The sequence below is a fragment of the Myotis nattereri genome, assembly GCF_964212035.1.
Source record: "Myotis nattereri genome assembly, chromosome: 6".
Lineage (NCBI taxonomy): Eukaryota > Metazoa > Chordata > Mammalia > Chiroptera > Vespertilionidae > Myotis > Myotis nattereri.
The window spans coordinates 71,827,268-71,843,922 of record NC_138081.1 but is presented as its reverse complement, the minus strand read 5'-3'; the positions used below and the strand labels follow the sequence as shown (position 1 = coordinate 71,843,922).

At 37.6% G+C, this 16,655-nt stretch overlaps 1 protein-coding gene across 1 annotated transcript in view; it reads left to right on the top strand.

Annotated features, from left to right (window-relative positions):
• The window catches only part of ADGRG6 (adhesion G protein-coupled receptor G6), a gene marked incomplete at its 5' end in the record, with an annotated part of 124,668 nt that overhangs the window by 83,179 nt on the left and 24,834 nt on the right, over window positions 1–16,655 (top strand). The window contains 9 exons of the mRNA XM_081094812.1: window positions 2,333–2,475; window positions 5,344–5,455; window positions 6,511–6,575; window positions 7,144–7,354; window positions 8,391–8,562; window positions 10,104–10,244; window positions 12,389–12,508; window positions 14,377–14,422; window positions 16,240–16,346. Coding sequence (XP_080950938.1) covers window positions 2,333–2,475; window positions 5,344–5,455; window positions 6,511–6,575; window positions 7,144–7,354; window positions 8,391–8,562; window positions 10,104–10,244; window positions 12,389–12,508; window positions 14,377–14,422; window positions 16,240–16,346 — 1,117 coding nt within the window. The remainder of the gene's footprint in view (window positions 1–2,332; window positions 2,476–5,343; window positions 5,456–6,510; window positions 6,576–7,143; window positions 7,355–8,390; window positions 8,563–10,103; window positions 10,245–12,388; window positions 12,509–14,376; window positions 14,423–16,239; window positions 16,347–16,655) is intronic.

Below are 16,655 nucleotides of genomic sequence, written 5' to 3'. Positions count from 1 at the left end.
AGCCTTCACTAGTGAATCCAGCAGTGATCAGGATCCCTTGCTGGTTACTCTCTAGCACTTAGGGTCACCCTAGTTTTGGGTATCACCAATAGTAGACTCTGTTAGGGGGTCAGCCTTGCCCTCTTTAGTCCATTTACTGTAATTCTTCCACTACCTGACAGTACTACAGTAAGCCAACAATAGTACATGTCAACACCTCAGAAACTCTTGCTTGAAAGAAATTTAAAATCATGGAGTCTCGGTTTCCTGTCTGTCAAACCACTGGGTAACTTCACAGAAAATTATAGGGAGAGTGAACTATGACAGTGTATCTAAGAAAATCCACACATTTAGTTTTTCTTTGGTATGAACTTTTGACGTTGTTTGAAAATTTATTCTCATAGTGTTTCCCACCCCCTCTTTTTTCCTACTTTCTAATGCTCTTAATAAACGTTTATAGTCTCTCATAGTTTTCTTAAAACCATAGTCTACTAGTTTTACACATACCCTTTTCTCCCCCCAAACTTTCCTTTCAATTTGATTGTAACACTTAACACAGACAGAGCTTCAGATAACACCATCACACTCCCATCGCCTAGACAGACAGGAAGCCAAAGCCAAAGAGACTGGTTTATTCAAATAAAGAATGATTGATGCTAACAACAGATAGAACTTGACTTTGTAGAGCTACAAAATGGTTTTAGTTTTCAGGATAAGAGAGGAAAACCATCCAGATAAGACCTGTAACAATATGTGCTTATTCTTGAATTGCTGAATTGGGTATTCAACAGTACATTGTGCTAATTATGTTCTCAATATTCAAGGGAAGTATAAGGTCACAATCCCAACTTGAAGTTCTCAGTAACTGGAGTGGCAAAACTTATTTTTCAATGATAATTTAATCAATGGTTACTTTTTTTTTAATAAGCCATGTTAAAAACTATTATGCCAGTTCACTCAAACCTATGTTTGAATCATCTTGAAATGTGTCTTATACAGGAACATTAAGTAGTACATCATTTTGGAGATAAATAGCCCTTCAAAGTGAATTATGAAAACAGTAGAGCATTTTGTCCTTGAGATTAGTACAGGTATTTAGGGAGAAAATAGAACTCTTCTTTAATTTCCCCTAACCTTCAATAGCAAAGATTTTACTTTTTCTTTTTAGCACCACAAATATATTAATACTCTGATTTTTTCATTTTTATTGGTACCCCCAGAATTTTATAAATAAAATCTACAGTGTTGCTCTATTGAGTGCTTCATAGTTATTTTGAAATCAGTGACTTTGGCATGTGGACAGTCACTGATATTGATAATATAGTGACTTATGCCATATTATTCATTTCTCCTCAGAATACAAAGATTAAAGTTCTGTTGTAAACCCAGAGTTTTCACATATAAGGGAAAATATTTCTCTTCTACCTGACAAAATAATGTAATTTAATTTTCCCTCAATGTTAAATTAATAGTTTTTATTTCTGCTGTTGACTATGGCTGTGATTATAGTTCAGCCAAAAATTATATTACTTCAAATTATAGAGCCAAAAGTTTGGATAGGACTTTTAGGATACATCTCTGTTTCCCATAGAAGTATATATATTTTAAAACATTCAAAGTCTATAAACTTCTTAATATACTGGTCAATCACTGACTCTATTTTGTAACTTTTCACCATGCAAAGTATTTGCAAATATTCCATTGTGATGGAAAATCAGTTATCACAATTCTGGAGAAATTGTAACACACGAATAATTTCAAAAGTCAGTGTAGTCAGATTGTTGAAATTCAATTTTTCTGACAAACTTTATTTTTGGCTATAAAGAAACTAAAATTAACCATATGTTCCTTTCTTGCATGTATGCTATAAAATATTACTAAGAGTGTTTTGCAAAAGAAATGGGTTATTAAAAATAATTTTTTAAAAAATCAGAGATTAACCAAAGAAATATGCATATATGCATGACCCATGGACATAGACAATAGTGAAGTGAAGGCATGGGATGGTGTGGCAGGTGCTGCGTGGAGGGGGGTCAATGGGAATAAAAGGAGGGATATCTGTAATACTTTCAACAATAAACATACATTTTAAAAAGTCAATTTAAATGATAAAAAAAGAAATGGAGTGATGTGATATATGAGCATTATAAAGTAATATCCTATAAAATCCATTTACATTGAGATATTTTTGACATTATCATTTATACAGCAATAGAAGTCTCTGTGTGCCTTGGAATATCTTTTTAGTGTCAGCACTTTATGGTCATCCCTGTTACTGCCATATCCAAATGTTCTGTTTTTCTACATAAAAACAGCCAACCCAACAACAGTTCTATTTACAATGTTTCCCTAGGTTGGCGATTTGGGCCCTTCTGGTTTACAATGCTACCAACAATCTGAATTTAGAAGGAAAAGTCATTCAGCAGAAGCTCTTAAAGAATAATGAGTCCCTGGATGAGGGCTTGAGACTATATACAGTGAGCGTGAGGCAAGTGGGTAAGTGCCTTTAATTTTTTTATTATATGTATTTTACATGATTATATGTTCAGGTTTAATTGAAACAACAGAAATATTCTTCCTATGTGTGTTGTTTCCTTATTTAAAGCTATTTTTTTCTGATGATGAAACTTATCATAGTGGTGATACTGTAACAAATGGATGACATGGTTAGCGTAAAAGAAATCAACTCGATGCCTATGAATCTAAAGAAATGAAAGAGGCAGGGGAGAGTTTATACTCTCTTTTAGGGATGTATTATGAAAATACTAAGGGTATGAGCACAATGCCAGGAGAGTCTTGAGCAGAATTGGCTTCAACTTTAGGAATAAAGAGTGTGTCTATATATGCATGTGGGAGCACGAATGAGGTAAATCTTTAAAAAGGTAATTTCTTATCATAAAACACTTCCTTCTTTTATGTTTTCTGTCTTTATTAATGACACTACTTTGCAGGAATAGGCCAGAAATCTGGGAGTTATCCAGGGCTTAGATTCAATTCTTATCTAGACACCATACACAGCCTAAGCTTCACCCACACGCGTGGTACTGCTTGAAATTCCCCAGCATGCTGTGCCTCCTTCCTTTGTCTTTACTCATGCTGCTCTTCTCTACTCTCACCATCCACCTGCTCATCACCTGCCTAGTTTTAAGGAGAACCCAGAGGCACCACTTCTGTAAAGCCTTTTCTGTCATCATCCATGTATAAATAGATGTTACCGCCGTTGAGCCACCACTCTATGTATGGTCTTCTAATGTCTACAGTACTCTAGGTATCTTGATAGTAATATTATGAAAAGCAAATGATCAAAAATGTGGACAGTAGAAAGTACTAGTAAACTTAGAAAGGGAGAGAGAGAGAGAGAAACAGCGATTTGTTATTCCATTTATTTATGCATTCATTGCTTGCTTCTTGTATGTACCCTGAGCAGAGATTGAACCCACAATGTTGGCCTATCAGAACAAGGCTCTAATAACTGAGCTACCCAGCTAAGGCTTATTCTAATGTTATTCTGTGACTACAACTATATTATGATTAGGTACCTTAGTAGAGATCAAAAAAACACAACTTTGACACTTGGCCTTATACACACACAGGAGGTTGAAGTGGGGGAAGCTAGTATTCCTCAGTCTCTGGGACCATGGTTATAACTGAGGCCAGACACGGTGTAATAAAGAAGCAAGCATCTTCCCTTCTACCAGGAACCTCCCACCTCTAATGCGTCAACTTACACAGTTATAGAGAACTCACCAAAATGGAAGAACACAAACCGTCATTGTCATCATCATCAGCAGTTTCTGAGCCTCTTTGGGAAAATGCCTGCTTCTTTACAAACGGGGCTTCTTGGGGGTGGGTGGGTACAGATACTGCCCTTTCACGCAGAGATGTCTCCACAGAGAAGTAGCTTGACGAATGGTGGTTTATAGATGATGAAGGATCCCTGTGAGGACAGGCATACTCTGTCTTCCAAGGCTGAGGAGCCCCAGAACAACTCTCTCTGGAGACCTTGACATGTAATTTACACCACTTAATTTAAATCCTATACTTCATTGTTTTACTGCAAGTGGATCTGTGAAGAAAAGTTTCTACTAATTGAAAAAAAAAGAGGCTAACCCTTGACAATTTTAAGGTTCCAAATATAGGTGGGAAAGACATTTTAAATGTTCAGTCGGTGACTGCAGTACTGGTTCCCAGCAGTACGGTATAACTTTCCACTTTTTTTCAGTACTGAAATACAAGACTTTGTTGTTGTCATGGTTATCAATATATTGGTTTTCTTTTGGTGTTTTAAAAATATATTGTTATTGATTTCAGAGAGGAAGGGAAAGGGAGAGATAGAAACATCAATGATGACAGAGAATCATTCATCAGCTGCCTCCTGCATGCCCTCCACTGGGGATTAAGCCCGCAACCCGGGCATGTGCTCTGACTGGGAATCAAACCATGACCTCCTGGTTCACAGGTCGATGCTCAACCACTGAGCAACACCAGTGGGACTCTTTTGATATTTTTTAAGTTGTAAAATTTGAATCCTTTATAGTGTGGCACTTATTGATTTTTCAAACAACAGGTGGGATGAGTTGAGGATGGAGGCATGTGTGTAAGATGTGTGGCGGTAGACACAGGTGTCTTCTTTTTTTAAAATGTATATATTTCTTTATTGATTTCAGAGAGGAAGGGAGAGGGAGAGAGAGATAGAAACACCAATGATGAGAGAGAATCATTGATCGGCTGCCTCCCGCACACCCCTCACTGGGGATCGAGCCCGCAACCCAGGCATGTGCCCTTGGCCAGAATCGAACCTGAGACCCTTCAGTCTGCAGGCTAACGTTCTATCCACTGAGCCAAGCCGGCTAGGGCACACAGGTGTCTTCTTGCCATTCCACCAGCAAACTAATAGGCAGAAGATGCTTTCAAAGCAGCTAGAGACATTTCCAGAAAATATCCCACAACTCAATGATGACATTATTTTATAGGCTTTCCCCTTTGAAATAAGATCAGAGGAGAATTTACATTTCAAAGTTTTCAAGACTGTTTTCATTTTATATAGTGTTTTTTAATAGACCTTTATTGTACTCATTTTGCCTGCTAATGATTTCCTTTAGAGTGATATATTCTCTTAAGTGTATGGTTTTATTTGGTGGTTGTGTAATCTGTAATAATTTTTGCATCTGAAATGGAGTAAATGGTTATTTTTCCGAATTTCTAATTTCAGATTTTTACAAATTCAGAACACAAAAATCTAGTAATTTGGTGGTACATGAAATAAATACCTAATTAGCAGCATTGTTATCTTGCTGTCATCTTGCACCTCTAACTTCAAAGAATAGATTAATGTTTCTCATGTTGGTTCTTATTTTCACATAGGCACATGTCCTGCGGAGGAGAAACCCAAAGGCTTTTACTGGCCAGTCATCCTGCCTTCTGAATACAGGCACCGTTGTCCAGGGAAGCCAGGCTTTTATGCTTCACGGACCTGGTAATACCTTCATTGACTTTTGCCAGCAAAGTTCACATAATCATACCTTCCCAGGGTTCCACATGTTGCACCAAAGTTCCCAGGCATTGTTTATTGTTTAGAAATAAGGGCAAGAATCTCTATGTGTGCCAAAATGATAACCTCCATGAGAGGTAAGGATGAGGCAGGTTACCGATAAAAGCGTTTTTACTCCAGGCAACGTTTGAATTTAGCCTTCTCCAAAGAAAGATGGAGGCATTTGGAAACCAGAGGGTATCTCTAGAGCAAAGCACCTTATATATGGATGAACCAAGCTAGCTGACAGCCTTTGGCCATGCATGTGAAATTCCAAGACTTTTTTAATGACCTGGGATAGCTATTGTTGGAGAGGGAAGAGGCAGCCAAAGAGGGAATGAAGATAGGATCTGGGTCAGGGCAGTTTGCTAATGGGGGCTGTCAGGGTAGAGATGTTCCCTGAATGTTTAACAGAAGCCACAGGTCAACTACAAATCAAATCCAGTTCTTCACCCTCAACCGCACTCCAGGTTAGGGTTTTGTTGGTGGGGGGTTTCGGAAACAGAAACTGCTCCTACTACTGTCTTTCACACATGGTAGGAGGACAAGGGGTCTGCAGACATTGGCCTGAGTGTGAATTATGGCTCTGCCTCTGCCCGGTTGAGACCTTGGAAATCCCTTGACTTATTTTAGTCTGTGTTCTCATCTGTAAAATGTGGACTGCTTTACAGAGTTATGTGAAATCAATGTCAGATTTTACCTGGAAAGTTCTTAAAGCAGTACTTGACCCATATTAGCAAATATGGCTTTAGCCTTAGTAACCTGATGTACCTAGATTAGCCTACAGGCTCTTGCTAGTGTTCTGTTTCCATGAGTCATGCACTTGATTTTTTTCCCCAATAAGAATTTAATTTGAGGAGTTTAATTTCAGTATATTATACTTTTATTTTCAAATGAAACACATAGATATCAAGGCAAATTCTAAAACTTTTCATTACCTAATTTTGTCAGTTATGTCATTTATGCCAAATATTTGAAATACTTTTTTTTTTGGTTCATAGTTATCGTGACCTTTCCAACACATCTTTAATCTACTGGGGGGATCCTGATATTTCCAATTGTTCAAGTAAGTGAATGATTTTCTTCGGTTCTCAAAGACAAATGGAAATGACCTCATATTTCATGGTTTTCATCCTCTTCAGACATGCTTTTCTGCCATGTGATACTATTGTAATATTAAAAGCTAACAAATGATAAATTTCACTTACTTTAGGTAAAAAATACTTTTTTTCTCATTTTGATTTCCTGTTGTAGTCATTCTAAAAACTGTTCAACATTTTTAGAGAAAACAAAAATAATATACACATTGATATTCATATCAATGTTTTATAGTTTTGTATTATTATAAATAGCAAATAATCATTTATTCTGGGTCCATTTCTATTAGAACTATATGTGAATATTGGTCTCGCCAATATGTGCTTAAGGGCACAATTTGTGTATTACTAAAGAAAGAAGTTAGTTTGTGTGTGAAGAAATATTATTGCTCTGTGAAGAATGTTAGAAGGGGTATACACATAAAACTTGATATGCTGCTTAAACTATGAAGTTAAATATCATACTTTTTTTTAAACCTGGAAATGATTTTAAAAAATAGGTAAAACTTGATATGTTGTTTTTTCTGTCTTTTTTAGGGGAAGCAAATGAAGTTGCCAATCAGATTTTAAATTTAACTGGTGATGGACAGACCTTAAACTCGGCCAATATTACCAACATTGTAGAACAGGTCAAAAAACTTGTGAATAAAGAAGAAAATATTGATATAACTCTTGGCTCAACTATAATGAATATATTTTCTAATATCTTAACCAGTTCAGACAGTGACTTGATTGAGTCATCTTCTGAGTAAGTTTTTTTCTGGAGAGTAAATTTTTTTGGGTGCATGTGTTGTTATATAATTTCTCACATATCTGAAAGCTTTTTGCCCAGATCTCATCATTTAAATCTCTAGAAGATCCATTGATATTTCCCAAGATCATTCACAAAGTGAACTTCGAAGTTTCTTATTTTTTTTTTAGTTATATAATTTACAAAAATATTAGGATTATCATCTGGCAAGATATTAAATAATCCCAGAAAAGCATAATCAGTATGTCATTTGCATCTGAAAAATGTTAACTGGGTTTACTTCAATAGATTAATAAATTACCACAAATATTCATTTATAGCACCCCCCCCTCTTTTTTTTTGCTTGTAATGGAGACACTTAAGAAACACTCAACTCACAACTTTAAGGTATAACTTGGTTAGTGTGAGTCACTCTCTTATGAACTGTGGTACAGAATTACCACAGACATATTATTGTACTTCTGAAATGAAAAAGTCTAAGGGAGAAAATGCACCTATTTTTATATAATTTATTTTTTTTCTAATTATTTTACTTAAGATATTGCTATTAAGATACTTAATTTTACCTATTTCCTTCCTTTCAATGAAATTTCTTTGATCAAAATTATATATTTGTTAAAATGAATTATGTAGATAACTTACCTTAGCTACATAATAATTACAAACTATTTTTTACAGTTTTTTGTAGTTCAAAAAATACTTTTACACATTATTTTCTTTGATTCTTACTCAGTTGTGAATAGGACACATATTCTTTAAATGAGGAAAGAAAGACTAAAATAGGTACAAATCAGACTTTGTTTAGTATGATTTAATTGTTGATTTTTCCTTAAAGCCTGTATTTTTCTCTTGAGGATGTGTTTATCACTATGATTCTGTGTATTAAGTGTTATTATTGTGGTTTGGGTAATTTTGTGAGATCAGACATAAATACACAATTATTTTTTGGCTTGTATCTTGTCTGGCAACAAATCATGTGTGCAGGTACCTAAAACATGTCGCTTAATGGTGGTATTATTTGTCATTTCTTTAGAGCTTTAAAAACAATTGATGAATTGGCTTTCAAGATAGACCTAAACAGCACACCACATGTGAATATTACAACTCGGAATTTGGCTCTTGGAATATCATCCCTATCTCCAGAGACTAGTGAAGTTTTAAATTTTAGCATCAGTCTTCCAAAAAATAATGAGTCATATTTTCAGGTATGAGCTAGTAGTTTCTTTAACTAATTAGATAGATTAAAACTTTATGATCACCTACAAGTTGCTCTTCAAGGAGACGCTGGTTTGAGGGATGGCAGGCAAGTTGGAATGCCAACTACGGTATGTGGCCACATAGCGGGAATATACTTTCAGACCCTGGATGATAGAGGCAGGCAGTTTACCTTCAGGTGATAGCAGAACTAAGTATGAAAGCACTAGTGGGGTCCACCCTTTTGGGAATGGGGATTGGGAATAAGTTCATCAAGAAGAAAGAACTTTATTAAGGGCCCAAAAGTGGGAAGAAGCATGGTGTATTCTCTGCCAGTGGCGTTCCCAGGTGAGGCTTATAATTAGAAACCTGAAGAACTTGTCAAAACAGAGGGTGGGATCCCATTCCCAGGGATTCTAATTTAATTGTCCCAAGGTGGATCTCAAAAACTTGCGTTTTAATGCGTCCCCAGGTATGGCTGATACCGTTGGTCTGAGGATCGTGCTTTGAGAACCAATGATGTGGAAGGTTGGGAAGGCAGGTGATAGTGAGGTTGGACAGGAAAGCTAGGGCCAGAATAATGAAACCTATCTGACCTGCTCAAGTGACACTTGGGCAAATAATGTTTAAGTGTCGACTGTGTGCTAGACAGTGTTAGACACGTGGGCAAATGCAAGAATTGAAACAGTGCCCTTAACATGGGAAGACACACGGTGGCATGGCATACTTCTTAACTGTGGAGAAAAGCCAAGATAAAATATTTACAAATCTGGATGTGAGGCAGAATTTATTCTGCTTTAGACTCAGGGCTCTTCAGGGTAACCCTATTTGACATTTTAAGAGGGAAAACTCGGTCAGCCTCAGTCTCATTCCAAGTCTATTTGCTCGCAAACACTCTTTGGCCTGATCTGTGGGCTCAGGAAAAATGGCATCCAAGTGTTGATAAAATTTCAACTGCTTCTCTATGCGGTGATACTCATTCTTAACAATCAAACAAATCAACTCATTTTCTTTTTTGGTAGTTGTTTTTCACTGCATGTTTTGAGAAAGCTCAAAATTTATTGTCACCCTGGCTGCAGTGCCTCAGTAGGTTGTACCTCATCCTGTGCACCAAAAAGTACACAGTTAGATTCCCATTAGGGCACATCCTTGGGTTGTGAATTTGATACTGGTCAGGGCACGTGCATGAGGCAACTGATCTATGTTTCTGTCTCCCCCTCCCTCTCCCCCTTTCCCTCCTTTCCTCTCTCTCTTAAATCTATAAAATATATTTTAAAAATATATATTAATGTAAATCTAACTCTTATATTTGGAAATGTTAACTGATTTTTAAATTTCTCAGTTGCCTTAGTTAAAATCCATGCATTTCCTGTTTTGCTACATATGGGAAAACCAGTGAGATGCATGCCTTTGTCCATAGGGGATTCACCAGGAGGGCAGTGACAGGTGGAGGGCAAGGGCAGCCCTGGTCCTAGCCAAGGTGATACTTGCAGTAAGTTATCATTGTGATTTCATGGTGATTACTCTACCAATTTATCCCTGTGTGTGACAGATGGATTTTGAGAGCAGACATATGGATCCATTGGCTTCTGTAATTTTGCCTCTAAACTTACTTGAGAACTTAAGTCAAGAAAATTCTGTATTAGTTAAAAGAGCACAGTTTACTTTCTTCAATAAAACTGGACTTTTTCAGGTAAGTATTCATTAAACTGTTATTTTTCCGTTGCAAATTGAGTTCCTTTGCTCTAAAGGGAAATAAAAGTTTAGCTTCCATGGAACTGTATCATGATGTAGAAAAATTAACCTACTATATTTTGAAAAATGAAACATGTTAAGTTTTTTATTTGATTACAGATAATTGCATGCTTATGAATAGATGTGTTCATTTAAATATTTTTAATAAATCAGATATTAGATTAAGACTTGCATGATGCAAGTATAAATGGAATTTATGGAGAAGTTACTCTTTACCATTCCTTTTGTTAAATATTTTATTTAAAAACTCTCCAACAGTTTAGATCTTCAGAGTTAAAGAAATCATGTGCCAAAGGAAAGGTTTTGTTTTGTTTTGTTTTAATTCAACAGGAAGCACTGTTTACATAAGGAGCAGCATTCTTGGCTTTAATCAGTTTTCCCATTAGTATTTCCAATGAACTTTGGCCTTCACACATTCCCAGATTGGGGTGGCATTGTGCTAAGCACATATTATCATTTTTATTGGCATCATTTCTAGATACTAGGAAGTCCACTGCCAGCAAACACTGGTGCCCTCTGATTGCCTTTGAAAGCACAACCCCATCTAGGGCAATTTTACTCAGCCCTTAAAAAAAAACTTATCTATTATATTGAAGATACCAGTGTCTATCAAACAGAGAGACCTATGTAAGAGAAAGTGGCCAGTCTCAAGGAGACTTGACTGGTTTCTAACAGGTCTGCCCTGCATGTCATGTGTGGAGCAACGGCAAAGTAGACCACCAGTAAGTAAAAGGAATAACATGGAATAATGTACAGTAATTCATCACCAAACTTTAAAAATTTATCAGTAAATGTGTTAGGAGCAAGCTTTATAAAATTTTTGAGTAGATTAAAATGTAATTACCCGTCATTACTCGGAAGGATTTAATAGCTATGAATACAAAAAAAAACAACACCTGCATTTGTGAAAATTATTTGAGGCTTACAGTAATGTCACCTTTAAAACAAAACATAAAATGCAGTAGGTATCACAAAATGTGAATGGTGGTTCGGCCAGGGGGTTGTCGATTTAGAGGGCAGGTTGAGCCCAGCAGGAAAGATTTAGGACAACTGTTAGAGTTGTAAAAATCTGTCATTATTTCATTTTGAGACTTACCTTCTCCATACCATCTATTCCTTCTCCTTTGGCATTTCCCTGTCAATGTTTTTGTTAGGAAATATATGTGTGTGTTTTAAAGGGAATGCATAGCAGAGTAAAGCAAATTTAAGTGTTCTATGCTTCTCTTTTCACATAGTGAACAAAATTTGAGGTTTGTTTTTTTTAAAGGAAAGGCCGAGTATCCCCAAACAATAGCCGACCTATTGAGAGTGACCACACAAAAGTAATAAAAAGTTATATTCTAGATGCTGAGATTCATTTGGCATAGAGGAAATCCTATAATTATTCCAAAACAACCGCGTTTATAAACTGCAATAGGGAATTTCAGGAAGTTTGACAAGAAACACAAGGGGAAGAAGGAAGTTGAGGTATCTCGCTGGAGAGTCTGTGGTCCCAATCGTTTTGCTCAGATTCACTAATTGGGTTCCTGGCAACCTTGTCTCTGAAGTGGGAGCCGCAGCAAGTATGGAGTCAGAGAAGGGGGACGGTCTGAATGGAGCTTTACCCCATTACATGTAGGGCACATCAGTAAACCCGTCCAGCTTTCAGCCCGGGTGTGAAAGATGAATTGGTTTTTATTTTCCACAATATCTTTTCTTCATGCTTCTCCAAAGGAAAACGACTTCATCTGTTTTCTAGGTTAGGGAAGTGACCTAATTGTTTCACAGCTTTTTATGAGTTTATATTATTTATGGTGGTGCATTGTTTCAGATGGTAACTGGCTGGCGTCTGTCACAGCCATCAAGATGAAGTTTTATGGCCGTCGCCTGCTGCGCTGGCTCAGAATGTTCTCTCAAATGTATTTATTATAATAAGGGAAATAGCAAAGCCCTTTCAGGAAAGGCAGCGATTCGAACTTATAAACAGGATGTTCTATAATTCAAGATCTTAAGTGTAAAAAGTGCTGACAGCTTGCTTATTTTGGAACAGCGGAATGAAAGTGTGTACTTTTGACTAATACACATTTTTTTTTTCTTTACAAGGATGTAGAGACCAAGAAAGGCACCTTAGTGAGTTATGTGATGGCATGCAGTATTGGAAACATTACCGTCCAGAACCTGAAGGATCCAGTTCAAATTAAAATCAAACACACACAAAACCAGGTAAGAAAACACTGCAAATAGTGATGGAGTCGAAGCAGACTATTTCAGGGAAAGATGGGGATGTTTCTTTTACATGAAAACAAGTAACTGACACTTTTTTGGAAGGGAACAATTTTCCTGAAAGGGGGGAATGGATAAACACGTAGAGCTCTAATATCACAGGAAATGGTGGCAATCAGGGGAAATCTGTCTTATCTAGGACTCAATAATCGGAAGGAGAATGGGAGTGAGAAAAGGGCACCTGTTGCTAAGAAATGATGTATATCACTTGAGATAAATTAGATGTAGATGCAGTTGTACTCTCCTGCCATTAAAAGTTTTGTTTTTTAAATTTTAATATATTTTTCAATCACAGTTGATGTGCAATATTATGTTAGTTTCAGGTGTACAACCCAGTGATTAGATAACCCTGAAAAATTTAGGAACCACCCCCCCGGCACCATACATAGTTATTACAGTATTCTTGACTGTGTTTCCTGTACTGTACTTTACGTCCCCTTGACTATTCTGTAACTACCAATTTGTACTTCTTAGTCCCTCCACCTTCCCCCCTCCCCCCCCGGCCCACCTGGCATTTGGTTGTTTTTTAAGGTCAAGATCATTGCTACAGAGGGCACAGCGGGGTAACAGGGTTGACTTAAGTTTTGAGAGGTTAACCGTTGCCTAAAATCTTGGCAAATGCTTTCTTAATTGCTCTATTACCCTGGCAATCATCTGTTTATACGAAAAAATTACATGGGGGTTTATATTGTCACAGGTGGTCCAGGCACGGGTTAGTCCCCTTTTTATGGAGGGTCCCAGTCACGATTCCAGCATTTATTAGGCAGGCAGGAAGGCGGGCGGAAGTGAGCTGGCTGATAAGGGCTGAGGCTTGGAAGTTAAGTCATCTACTCACTAGTTCTGCTTTGTCACGAAACCCTCAACCTCCTTGTTTTACCTTCTGGCCTCCTTTGTTTCAGCTCCCAGCTCCTTTATCCGTAACAATTTATTTTTTATTGTGGTAAAATATACAAAACAAATTTTACTATTTTTAAGGACACAGTTTGGTGACTTTGAGTATATTCACATTGTTCTGAAACCATCACCACGTGCATTTTCAAAACTATTTCATATTCTCACTGAAACTGCACCCATAGAATAACTCCCCTTGCCCCTCCCCAGCCCCAGGTAACCACCATTCTTCTCTCTGTCTCTGAATGTAACTGCTCTAGATTTCTCATGTAAGTGGAATCATACAGTGTGTGTCCTTTTATTACTGGCTTATTTCACCTAACATAATATTTTCAAGATTCACCCATATTATAGCATGTGTCAGAATTTCCTCCCTCTTTAAGTCTGAATAATAGTCCATTGGAGATATACATACATACATACATACATACATACATACATATCTCCCTCATTTTGTTTATGCATTTCTCCATCCATGGACACTTTTGATTTCTTCTACCTGTGGCTATTGTGAATAATATTGCTGTGAACATAGGTGTGCAAATACCTATTTGAGTCCCTAATTTCAATTCTTTGGGGTTATACTAGACATAAAGGAGAAGTTTAAAGAGGAAGTAAAATTACAGTGTAAAGAGTTTTGCTAAATGCACAGCATTTTATGATGGAGCATATATAGTGAACTTTAGGTAAATGAGTAACACAATTCCTCATGCGGTTATAGTTGATTTCTACCTGAAGTCTGTGTGAGAGGAGGTTACCCCTGGATCGCCTGTCATTCGTAGGTGCTGTTAGTACGACTAATGCTGACCCATTTCTTTGTGCAAATCTTAGCATTTTACTCTTCCCATTTCCACACCATAGGATTTTTCCATTTATTTTAAACACAACTTCATATTTTTATTCTTATGTTAATATAGGCAGTGCCTAATCCCATCTGTGCCTTCTGGGATCTGAACAAAAACGGTAAGTTTTCAGATATATTGGCTATCTTAATAACAACTGACTTTTAAACTTGTTAGACACCCCCGTATCCTTTCATTCCACCCCAAACCAGAGTGAGTCTCAATATAAGTGTGATAGCAACTGAGGTGAAAATTTTAGTTTGGGCAGCTTGGGAACTAAATTCTAATTTCTAAAACTTTTTATTCATTGCAAGAGGAAGTAGAAAGGCATGGCTCTTTAAAATTCAAACCTCTTTATTTCAGTTATTTATAAAATAGAGTAACATTTGTATTGCCATTGTAGGTGAACATCGATGTACACTTGGTCTCACGCTTCTAGGACACTTCTGAGGAGGTTTTGTGATGTGCATAAGGCATATCACTGGAAATCCAGCTTGTGGCCCTCAGAGTATGGGAGAAAGCCCACTGCAGGGCTGACAGATAGGGATGGTTATAATAGCTGTGTACCACTGGGAGCAAGTGAGCTGCCTCCTGAATGACGTTTGACAATCAGGAGACAAAGGCAAAAAATCAGAGTTCGATCATGAGGTGTAACGTGTGGAGATCTCTTTGAAGGGAAGGACCAGAGATGAAACCTCCCACTTCTACCCCCTAAGGGTCACCTTCCCTTGGGGTCCCCATTGGGATTATCCTGCTTCTTGCAGAGATGTGGCCTGTAGATGTCCAGACCTCTTTCCTCGATACTCTATCACAGCTGGAAGGTTTTTTTGTTTTTTAAAAAATATATTTTATTGATTTCCCACAGAGAGGAAGGAAGAGAGATAGTTAGAAACATCGATGAGAGAGAAACATTGATCAGCTGCCTCCTACACATCTCCCACTGGGGATGTGCCCGCAACCCAGGTACATGCCCTTGACCGGAATCGAACCCGGGACCTTTCAGTCCGCAGGCCAACACTCTATCCACTGAGTCAAACCGGTTTCGGCTGGAAGGGTTTTTTTTGTTTTTGTTTTTGTTTTTTGTTTAATTTTTAGTTGCACAGTTTTGAAAAGTTCCTGATTTACTAGATACATAATTTAAAATGATACTATCTTCCATTCTTAAAACATTCTTCACATGCATGAGTTACTCATATTCCACAGCATAGTATAAAAGTCAGGACAGATGTATTAAAGGCACTTACCGGAAGTTGCCACTATGCACCACCTCCATGTCCATGCTAGCATGTTCCAAGAAAGGCCTTCCTGGTCTCATGTCTTCACGAAAACATAGACTGACTGACCCGAGGGGGAAAAAAAGTTGATTTCTAGAGATTTCATCCGTATATAACATGTTTGAAAAGGAATATTCCCTTTTAGGAAAGTCTGTCTTATAATATACTAGAAATTAAACTTGAATCAAAGTTTGGCAGAACCCCTGAAGCACTTCAGTGGTACAGACTTGAAAACCACTGGCGAGATCATCTCTAGCCGCCCACCCAGCACTACCACTCTGTGATTCCAGGAATCTGAAGGCTGGGGAGGGTTGGAGGTTGTGGGGGGTAAGAGATCAACTGAAGGACTTGTATGCATGCATATAAGCATAACCAGTGTACGCAAGACACTGGGGGCAGGGGTGGGGGGATGAGGCATGTGCCGGGGGAGTAGGGGAGGCTGGGGGAAGATCAATGGGGGGGAAAAGGAGACATATGTACTACTATTTGTAATACTTTAAAAAATAATTTTTTTAAAAAAATATTCAGCTTTAAATAGTATGCATGTTACAGATAAACTGTAGGCAGGAGACATGGAGGCATTTTCTCTAAAGAAGATACCATCCATTATAGAGGAGGAACTGACCTGCCATTGTTTTTATTGTTTGCTGACTTCCCCCTGCAGAAGGGTCTGGATTTTGGAACACATCGGGATGTGTTGCTCACACAGATTCAGACGCCAGCGAGACGGTCTGCTTGTGTAACCACCTCACACACTTTGGAGTTCTGATGGTAGGGGAGGATTTTGAAACTCATTTTGAAATAATATAATTTTGGAAGGCATACTTTTTTGTGTGTCAGCCTTTTGAGCTTATGTGTTTGGGGAATTATTTCCTGATAATTTTCATCTGTACCATGAATCTTGATTCTTAATGAAGAATCTAAGTAACAGAGATCATATATTAAAAATATACAAAAGTGCCCGGCTGGCATGGCTCAGTGATTGAGCATCGACCTATGAACCAGGAGGTCAGGTTTTGATTCCTGGTCAGGGCACATTCCCAGGTTGTGGGGCTCGATCCCCAGTGTGGGGGGCAGCCA